The 9,786-nt window shown below is 50.7% G+C and overlaps 1 protein-coding gene across 1 annotated transcript; it reads right to left on the bottom strand.

Moving 5' to 3' along the window:
- Positions 1-3,327: 3,327 nt before the first annotated feature.
- On the bottom strand, positions 3,328-8,536 carry MAGEA11 (MAGE family member A11). Its single transcript, XM_017862948.1, has 5 exons — positions 8,435-8,536; positions 7,328-7,440; positions 6,006-6,101; positions 4,908-4,978; positions 3,328-4,832 (listed from the first exon to the last, which is right to left on the bottom strand). The coding sequence occupies exons 2-5, from the start codon at positions 7,421-7,423 to the stop codon at positions 3,806-3,808; spliced, it is 1,290 nt and encodes a 429-aa protein (XP_017718437.1). The 5' UTR covers positions 7,424-7,440; positions 8,435-8,536; the 3' UTR covers positions 3,328-3,805.
- Between the last annotated feature and the right edge of the window lie 1,250 nt (positions 8,537-9,786).

Below are 9,786 nucleotides of genomic sequence, written 5' to 3'. Positions count from 1 at the left end.
GAAAAGGTATTCTAACACTAACAAAAGAAAGCTGCAATAGCTACATTAATTTCATATTTAGAGTGTCTAAAGTTGAATAAAAACAGACAATATCAATTGCTGACAAGGATGCTGAGCAAAGAGAATCACTCATTGCTGGTGGGAATGCAAATAGTACAGTCACTTTGGAAGACAGTTTGTGAGTTTCTTAAAAAGTTGAACATAGTATTACCATGTGATTCAGAGAACACACCCCTAAGTATTAACCCAAGTAATTTGAAATTTTATTTCTACACAAAATCTTGCATGTAAATTTTATCATAGCTGATTTTATAACTGTCAATAATGGAATAAACTACGTTGTTTTTCAGTAGGTGAATGGACAAACAAACCGTGGTACAACCACTTAATAGAACACTATTAATCAATGAAAAGAAATGAGCTATCAAGCTTTATTAGTCTGTTTTCATGCCGCTGATAAAGACATACCTGAGCCTGGGAAGAAAAAGAGCTTTTATTGGATTTACAGTTCTAGATGGCTGGGGAGGCCTCAGAATCATGGCAGGAGGCGAAAGGCACATCTTACATGGCAGTGGCAAGAGAAAAAAATGAGGAAGAAGCAAAAGTGGAAACCCCTAATAAACCTGTCAGATCTCATGAGACTTACTCACTATCACGAGAATAGCATGGGAAAGACCAGCCCCCATGATTTAATTACCTCCCCCTGGGCCCCTCCCACAATACATGGGAATTTTGGGACACACAATTCAAGTTGAGATTTGGGTGGGGATACAGCCAAACCATATCACAAGCCATACAAAGACATGGATAAATATTAAATGCCTACCCCTAAGTAAAAGAAACCAGCCTGAAAAGTTTAAATAGTGTATGATGATACAATTTATTTGGTATTCTGGAAAAGGCAAAACTATAGAGACAGTAAAAAGATCAGTTGCTTCCAGGTGTTGGGTGGGTGAGGGGGAAGGATTGAATAGGGTAAGCACAGGGGATTTATTAGGGTGGTGAAGCTATCCCGTATGATACTGTAATGGTGAATATAACACTATGGATTTGCCAAAATGCTCACAACAATTGTGACCCCTAATGGATGCAAATACAAAAAAAAATTTAGAAGGTCTGAATATCCCAGGAAAGAATGGACAATATGGCGAAACAGAATAACTATATTAGAAACATATGAAACAACCTCTTTAATGAATATCAAGAGAAAAGGTGCTGGCATAAGTAACTGTGGAAGTGAGTAGACCCTGTAAGAATAAAGTTAGAAGGAACTCAACACTCCAGAAAAGAAGGGCCCTCCAGGATTCTGGCTGTTGCCGATTGTCAGCCCTAGGACAATCCTGGCAAGAGGCTGGATGTGGCACGCTCTCACTTCTGCAGTGGGGTGAGAGTGGGGCTTCAGGGAGGTAAGGCCGTGGTCTGAAATGGAGAACTCGGATAATCAAGGGCTAGGTTTGGGATAGGAGTCAAATGAGTGTAAAACAGTGGTTTGGATGGAAAAACAGCTGGGAGGGAAGAGAATGAGTTGGTCTTTCACTCAAATTTCAAGATCTTTGAGCTGCATCCAGATGGGGAAGACTCTCACACACCCAAATTAAATAATAGGCCATCTTGGAGGGAAATGTTACTAACTTTTATTCACAAAGCTTCAATTTTGACTAATTTGGTATTACATGTTCTATTGAGCTGCATATTCTCTGAGATATTTTAGATAACAACAGAAGTAATTCCCAAAGGAAATTATAGTAAGATATGGTCTAAAAATAATATTTGAAAACCACCATTTATTAAATATTCAGTATACACCAGGCACTGTGTCAGGCGATTTAATACATTTCTTACATTGCAACAGTCTTACAAAAAAATGATCTAGCAAACACAGTCTTGTTGTTCCCTGTTCTTGGCTCTACGGGGACCTCATCATGGGTGGCTCTAAGTGGCAAGGTCACTTGTACCACAGGCAGGAAGTTAGGGAATCCCCAGAGAGATGAGGTCTTGGTGTAAAGGGCAGAGGTCTGCTCATCTCAGGGACTGGGAGTTGAGGAATGGCAGGCCCTGGCAGGAATAAAGATAAATAACCCACAGGAGGACTTTGGAATCCCCATCCCAGAAGCGACAGGGCCAGCCTCTAGATGTGGTTGGGGAGGAGCCCCTGTAGGAAGGTGTGGGTCTTCTCCCAGAGGTCACTACAATCACAGGTGCTGAAGACCCCCAGGAAGCACCTAGCCTGGGGCCCGCAGCCATTCTCTGCAAGGAGTGCAGTTGGCAAATGCTCAGAGGTGACAGAGACAGAGCATCTCCTACCCATCACTTCATCAAAGAGCTGGGAGCCAGGAGGAGGAGTCCCCTGAGCGAGAAGTGAAGGTTCACTCTCTCCACATAGAGGGGCCACAGAATCCAGCTCGGTCCCTCCTGTCAGCCCTGGAAGACCTTGGCAATGTTGTGCCCTGACCTCACAGCTCACCCTCACTGCCACCTCGGGGAACTCAGAGTCAGAGACTTGGTCTGAGGAGAGGAGACACCATTGGTAGAGGACAGAGCTCCAGGCTCTGCAAGGAATCAAGGTCAGAAACCTGAGGGAGGATTCAGGCACCTCCATGACCCTCGACCACATCTACACCCCTGGCCAGTACTCTTCTCCCCGACCCGCACCCACACCGGCAGAATCGAGTACTCTTCCCCCTGCCCCGACCTCAGCAGAATCGAGTACCGCCACTGCTGTCAATCCAGGGAAGCTCCAGGCGTGGGGGCCAGATGTGACCTCCATTGGCTTCCGCCTCTGGGATCTGAGAGGAGCGAACGCGTCTTTCTGAGGGGTGTCTTGAGAGTGGCAGAGGGCAGTGGGCCCAGGCTCTGTGAGGAGGCAAGGTGAGAGCTGAAGGAGGACTGAGGATAGAATGGGCTCTAGATGAATTCAGACCAACCTTGTGGTTTACCAGTGATAAGATCTTGGGAAAGTTACCGAGCACCATGAGACTCAGGTTCATCCAGAAAATGGGTTTGATAGACCATTTTTTAGGACTGTTATAATGTAGGAAATGTATTAAAACACCGGGGACAATACCTGGAATATATTGAATATTTAATGATTGACAGCCATTTCTAGTATTATTTTGACCCCAGGTGCTACCACTCTCTACCTTGGAATATTTCTTATTGTCCAGGACATCTCAGAGAATCTGCAACTCAATAGGAAACTGCATTTCCTTGGTGAATATGTATGTGGTGGGGGGGGTGTACGTGTGTGTGTGGGTGTGTGTGTTTGTGTGTGTACTTTCATAGAACAACAGATGAACATGGATAAGACAAGAATTAATCACCTTCTCCTTTTATTTCTCTGTTTCACAACACCAGTTCAACTTTATTGCTAAGTTCTTACATTCTCCAAGAAAATACCTATTGCAAATCACAGCAGGATGGAAGATTTCCCAAAATGTTTTACAAAATGGCAAACTCTTGCACTTGAAATGGATAAGCAAAACTAAATGTGTGGTCAGCATCATCCACACACTTAGATGTTGAAGCTAACTAAAACTTTTATTAAAGGAACAATATTTGAAAATTACCAAAAGGACACAAAAAGAAATCTCCAAGTCACCGTATGGAAGAGAAACCTAAAAGCGGTATACAATGTGTTCCCTTCCATTCACTGTGCCTTCTACTACTGATAACACTGACTTCTCCATAAAACACAGAGGGAAGAATGGGACTGATTTCACACAGGGCAGGGAAACTGCTGGGTGTGGCGCCCTGAAGCATGCATTGGCCCGTTTCCCTGCCCACTGGCCCTGGTTGCATCTCATGCTCAGATTCCCTCTTCCTCCTCTCTCAAAGCATCTTCATACAGGGATGGGTAAGAAGTGGGATCCCTCCCATTGGCATTGGCTATGTACTCAAGAACTTTCATCTTGCTGGTCTCAGCGTGGGCCCTTGGACCCCATAGGAACTCATAACATGCAGGATCAGTGCCGGGCACCTGCCGGTACACCAGATACTTTTCCTGCACCCAATCATGGGTGAGGAGCTTCTTGGGCTCCCCAAAGAGGAAGTGCTCCCTTCCAGCATACACCCCCATAATGCTCAGGACTTCCCACATAACCTCTTCAGGGACGCAGTTCCCCTCCATGAAGATCACACCCAGGACTATTATCAGGAGGCCAGACTTGGGCATGCTCTGCTCAGTACCCCGTATGCCATCATAAGAGAGGCTGAGGGAGGTGACAAGGACATAGGAGTGGCTAGTGGGGTCCACTTCCTTCACGTCAATGCCAAAGAGCAGTCGTATGCATTCAGAGGCTTCCCTAAATATCTCAGGAAAGTAGTCCTCATAATTTTTGATGACACTCCCCAGCATTTCTGCCTTTGTGATCAGCTCCTTGACTCGATACTTGCGGAGCAATAAATGAACCAAATCAATTATCTTGTCATGTAGTATATCTTGGGAAAAGGACTCAGGGTCTATCAGGTCGGGCGAAGTACTTGGCCCCTTCTCTTCTTGGCTGCTGGAGCCCTCATCAGATAGGCTCCCAAAGATGGAGTCCATGGCAGTGGGAGAGGAGGACTCTCCCTGAGGACCCTGGGGAGGACTTGGTGACTCAGCAGCAGGCACCTGCTCTAGAGTGCCCATATTCAGAGTAGAGGAGAAGGAGGCAGCCTCCTGCTCCTCAGCTTGGAGAGCCTGTGCGCCACCCACCAAGCCCGGGTCTTCTTCTTGGGCCTGCAGGCCTTCCTCAGGCTTGTAGTGCTGACTCCTTTGCTCAAGAGGCATGATGACTCCGGTTAGGTCAGCAGGCCGAACTGTGGGAAAGATCTGGGTGATGGGGCCCCACAGCCTGAGGAGAGAGGGAGTGTGAGAGCAGACTCAGATGAGATATGAACCATGGAGAATCTCACAAAGGCCTACTTACACTTTTCCTCCGGTGATCCTCTGGGTCCTCCTGGGGCTCCTGTCCTCCTGGTTGGCCTGTTCTCTAAAAACCTGAAAAAGGAAGTGAGAAGGCTGCTCAAGATGCAGCTGGACATCAGAGCAGGAGGCTCCAGGACTGAGGTAGGGCAGGTGAGACTGCAAGCGGGGGGGTCCCTCACTGTACTGGGGCAGGTGGGGCCATTTGCAGATTGAGGGTGAACATCTCATCTAGACTGCTGGCACTGCCTGGGCTTCCTGTGTTCTGAGACCTGAAGACATTGCCTGAGACCAAGGCCTCACTGCTCGGTTTTTGGAGCTTCTGGAAGAGGAATCATGGGGCCCTCAGGCTGCACACTGCAAGCACCTGTCCTGGCACGCCAGCACAGTCAGAAAGGTGGGCCGAACTCTGTGAGTTTCTCACTCTTTTGGAGTGGATGGTCCCCTCTGTGCTCAGGACCCTCAACTTTCTCCTGCCAGGGCCTAGAAGACACACCTCTCCTGACCTGAGAAACTCTCAGATCCATAGCTCTTTCCTGATATGAAAGAGGACATGTGGGGATACACATCTGCCCACATGTACACAAAGCTACCCAGGAAGGACAGCAAGAGATGGTGACAGTCAGCTGGGTCCATGTGTCCTGGGGTAAGGAGCCTGCTTGGTCCCCATCTTGATGCGTATCTTGGCCTGGGACCCTCCCTCTGTTGACTGAGGCCATCTCCTTAAACCCAACTCTACCTCCAGGAGACACCGGAAGAGGAAATCAGGGAAACAGAAACACCCATGGTCCCAGCGACTTCCCATGGCTGACACAAGGGGCAGGAAAGGGCTGGGTCCCATGTTTTTGGTAAGTGTGGTCCCGTCAGCTCCCACCTTGATTCTGGTCATGCCTGGGACCCTCCCACTGCTGACCTAAGTGCAGCCCTCTCAGACCAATGCCTCCCTTCCCTGAGACCAATGATCCCAGTATAAGAGAGGGGTCTCAGCAGATAGTTCTGCCCATGCTCTCTGGGGAGACAGCAGGGGCAGAGCAGATTTCTATGTGGCCCTCCTCTGTGTTCTGGCCAGGGGCAACCTTCAATCCTCCCTCAGGTTTCTCACCTGGACTCTTGGCAGATCCTGGGACCACTGTATTTGTGGACCAGATGGGGCTCCTTCTGTTGACTGGAAGTCATCCTCTGAGAACATAGTGCTCACCTGCCCGAGATTCCAAAACAGAAGTAAGTCCCATCACCCCATCATGTGGCTGTCCAGGGCTGACAGCAGAGGCTGGCCCCTTCGTTTCTGGGGTGGGGATTCCAAAGTCCTCCTGTGGGTTTTTCATCTTTACTTCTGCCGAGGCCTGTCCTTCCTTGACTCCCAACCCCTGAGATGAGCAGACATATCCCTTTATACCAAGACCTCATCTCCCTGAATGTTTCCCAACTTTCTGCCTGTGGTACAAGTGAGCTTGCCACTTGGGGCCACCTGTGATCAGGTCCCCATACAGCCAACCACAGGGGATGGAGAGACTCTGTGGGATCCCTTCATTATGGGATGGAGATACCTCCAGTCCTCACAAAGGGGACACACACACCTTGAGTCCTAAAGATCCTGGGACTCCTCCCTCTGCTGACCAGGTGTGGCTCCACCTGCTGACCCGTCATCACCCCCTTGAAACAAGGTGCTCACCTCCATGAGCAAGGTGCCACCCCCAACCCGGTGGCAGAATTGTGAGCATGGCACATGCCTTCCCTACCTGGGGCCTCCCAGGGATGAAAACAGGGGAAGCTGGGATTTGTGAGGTCCCTTTTTCTTTGGCACGCGGGAGGGTACATTCTTACCTTCAGTCTTCATCAATTTTCCTCTCGACTACTGGTAGATCCTGGACTCCACCCTGTGCTGACCAGGTGTGTATCCCTCTGCTGACCTGAGGACCCACCTCAGACCAAGGGCCCCACCTCTCTGAGATGTGGGAGGCAGAAAGTGAAGGGGCACTACACGGACACCCCTGCATGGGATGCCAAAGGCTGACAGATGGAGCAGATTTCAGGGGTGCCTCCTCTCTCTGGGTGTCCTCCAGGTATTCAGATTTACTCCTGACAAGGCCTATCCATGTGTCTCCTGATGAATTGTGGATGGGTTTTGCAGGCCAAGACCACCATCTCCCAGAGAACTCCAACTAGGAAGTGGGGAGCTGCCTCTCTTTCCTAGAGTCCTGCCTGGGGCCTCCAAGGACTGATGGCAGGGGCAGGTTTTCTACCTCAGGGATAATTGGTTGCCTGAGTCCTCCCTCAGTGCTCTGGGACTCCCCACTGGGTTGACCTGAGGCTCCACTCCTCAGACCACAACCTACTCCTCTCTGACACCACAAAGGCAGAGTGAGGATGCACCACATGTGGCCACTGTGCCTTGGAACTCCAAGGGCCAAGGTCCCTACTGACCTGGAGTCCAAGGTGTCCTGAGTCCTCCTTCTTTTTCTTCCTCTTGATGTCTGCAGGGCTGCACCCGAGACCCTTTCTGCGGATCTGAGTCTCCATTCCTCAGATTCCCAAGGCTGAATGAAGAGGCACCTCAGTCTGAGACGGCGGGGTGGTGGGGGGTGGGGGGGAGCTGTCCTGGGGTGCTGGGTCCCTTCAGTTGTCCCTCAGGCCTCCCTCGCCTCCCAGCAGGGACTGGGCCCTGTCTGTGCTCCCTCTAGGTCGTTCTCATGATACCAAGCTCCTTCTCTCCGTCAGCCCAGGATGCGGAAATCAGGAAGCATGTGCCTAGCGGCCATGCCAGGAACTTCCCAGGGCTGACAGCAGAGAGGGAGCCTCGCTCTGTGGGGCCTCAGCCTTCCCTCAGGGTCCTGACCTTGATGCCTGGCAGAGCCTGGGCCCTGCCCTCTCCTAAGCAGCACTGCCCTGGTCACGCCAAGCTCTGACCCCAAAGTCCCCTGAGGCTTAAGCGGCGGGGGACAGAAGCCGAGGGGGGTGGCGGGAGGGGACGGCCCAGACTGAGAAGTCCGTCCCCGTGGGGTGATCCAGGCCTGGCAGCAGAGGCAGTGCTGGATTATTTGGGGTCCTCTATCTGGGGAGGGGGTGTCCTCAGTCCTCCCTCAGCATCTCATCTTGCCTCCTCACAGAGCCTGGGCCTGCTGCCCTCAGCGGATCACAAGCCACCCCTCAGAACCTGGCTGTCACTTCTCTCTGACCCCATAATGTGCAAGTCCGCAGCACCAAGCCGGGAGGTCCTTTGCGTTAACTGCAGGGACAAGGATGGACTCTGGGGCCCCTCTATCAGGATGGGGTGGAACCTCTCCATAATTTCTCAGAGTCCTAATGTTGATGTCTGGAAAGGCCGAGACCCCACCCTTTATGGAACTGCCTCTGCCCGGGTCACACCATAGATTCGACTCCCAGAGTCTCCTTGGGCACTGAGGTGGGGGATTGTCTCAGCCTGACAATTTGGTCCCCCCTTGTTTCAGGGCTAGCTCCAGGGTTGGCGTTGGATTATCTGGGGCCCTCTATCTGGGGAGGAGGCCTCCTCAGTCCTCCTTCAGCTCTTACCTTGCCTCCTCACAGAGCCTGTGCCCGCTGCCCTCTGCCACTCTCAAGACCCCCTCAGAAAGACGCGTGCGCTCCTCTCAGATCCCAGAGGCGGAAGCCAATGGAGGTCACATCCGGCCCCCACGCCTGGAGCTTCCCCGGATGTACAGCAGGGGCGGAACCCGATTCTGCAGGTATGGCGGGGGGGTCGGGGGGAAGAGTAGTGGCGAGGGGTGCAGATGTGGTCGAGGGTCATGGAGGTGCCTGAATCCTCCCTCAGGTTTCTGACCTTGATTCCTCGCAGAGCCTGGAGCTCCGTCCTCTGCCAATGATGTCTGCTCCTCTCGGACCAAGTCTCTGACTCTGAGTCCCGTGAGGTGTCAGTGAGCGGGAGGTGAGAGGTCGGGGGACAACATTGCCAAGGTCTTCCAGGGCTGACAGGAGGGACCGAGATGGATTCTGTGGCCCCTCTGTGTGGGGAGGGTGGACCGTCAGTCCTCACTCAGGAGGGCCCTCCTCTTGGCTCCCAGTTCTTTCATGAAGTGATGGGTGGGAGATGCTCTGTTTCTGTCACCTCTGAGCATTGCCTAACTGCGTCCCTTGCAGAGAATAGCTGCGGATCCCAGGCTAGGTGCTTCCATGTGGCTTCAGTACCCGTGATTGTAGTGACCTCTGGGAGAAGACGGACACCTTCCCACAGGGGCTCCTCCCCAGCCAGATCTAGACTTTGCAAACTTTTGCCCTGAAAGCTTTATTTTTACACTGAAGAGGCTGAGCAGCTGCAAGAAATTTGTGGAAGTCCTGCGTTTAGAATTTATCTAACACTTCATAGTTCATTATAGTGATTTTCATTTTTTAATTCTCATTCAGTGTCAAAAATCATACTTAACCTAACTATGCCTATTTCACTCTGATGGTCAATACTGTAATTTAATCCATTCGTTATCTTCAATTAAAATAATTTTTAAAAAGCCAATCTTTATCTACGGACGTGGTTTTAGTGGTTATTAGCACAAATTCCAGCCATATTCCTTTAATCAACCAGTGTTTCCTCCTGTCTTGAAGTTACCCCTTGACTACTGACACCTGTGGTCTGAGACACTACCCGAGTTTTCCACAGTGAAGTAGGGGCAGAATTTTAAGCATTTCTTTTTTCCTGTCCACCCCAACTTCCCTGCTACTCTTCCCCCGCAATCACAAGTATTCATTCAAAATACAATGAAATTCTCAGGCCGGGCGCGGTGGCTCAAGCCTGTAATCCCAGCACTTTGGGAGGCCGAGACGGGCGGATCACGAGGTCAGGAGATCGAGACCATCCTGGCTAACACAGTGAAACCCCATCTCTACTAAAAATACAAAAACTAGCCGGGCGA

This window comes from Rhinopithecus bieti, unplaced genomic scaffold (assembly GCF_001698545.2).
Source record: "Rhinopithecus bieti isolate Rb0 unplaced genomic scaffold, ASM169854v2 scaffold_67094, whole genome shotgun sequence".
Taxonomy (NCBI): domain Eukaryota; kingdom Metazoa; phylum Chordata; class Mammalia; order Primates; family Cercopithecidae; genus Rhinopithecus; species Rhinopithecus bieti.
Note: the sequence above shows the minus strand (reverse complement) of the source record. Positions and strands in the feature narration are given on the sequence as shown.

Coding starts and splice junctions, on each gene's coding strand:
- MAGEA11 (XM_017862948.1), bottom strand. CDS start 7,423: ATGGAGACTCAGATCCGCAGAAAGGGTCTCGGGTGCAGCCCTGCAGAC. Junction 6,102..7,327: donor CAGGACACCTTGGACTCCAG/GTCAGTAGGGAC, acceptor AATCTCGGGCAG/GTGAGCACTATGTTCTCAGA. Junction 4,833..4,907: donor AGGATCACCGGAGGAAAAGT/GTAAGTAGGCCT, acceptor CTCTCTCCTCAG/GCTGTGGGGCCCCATCACCC.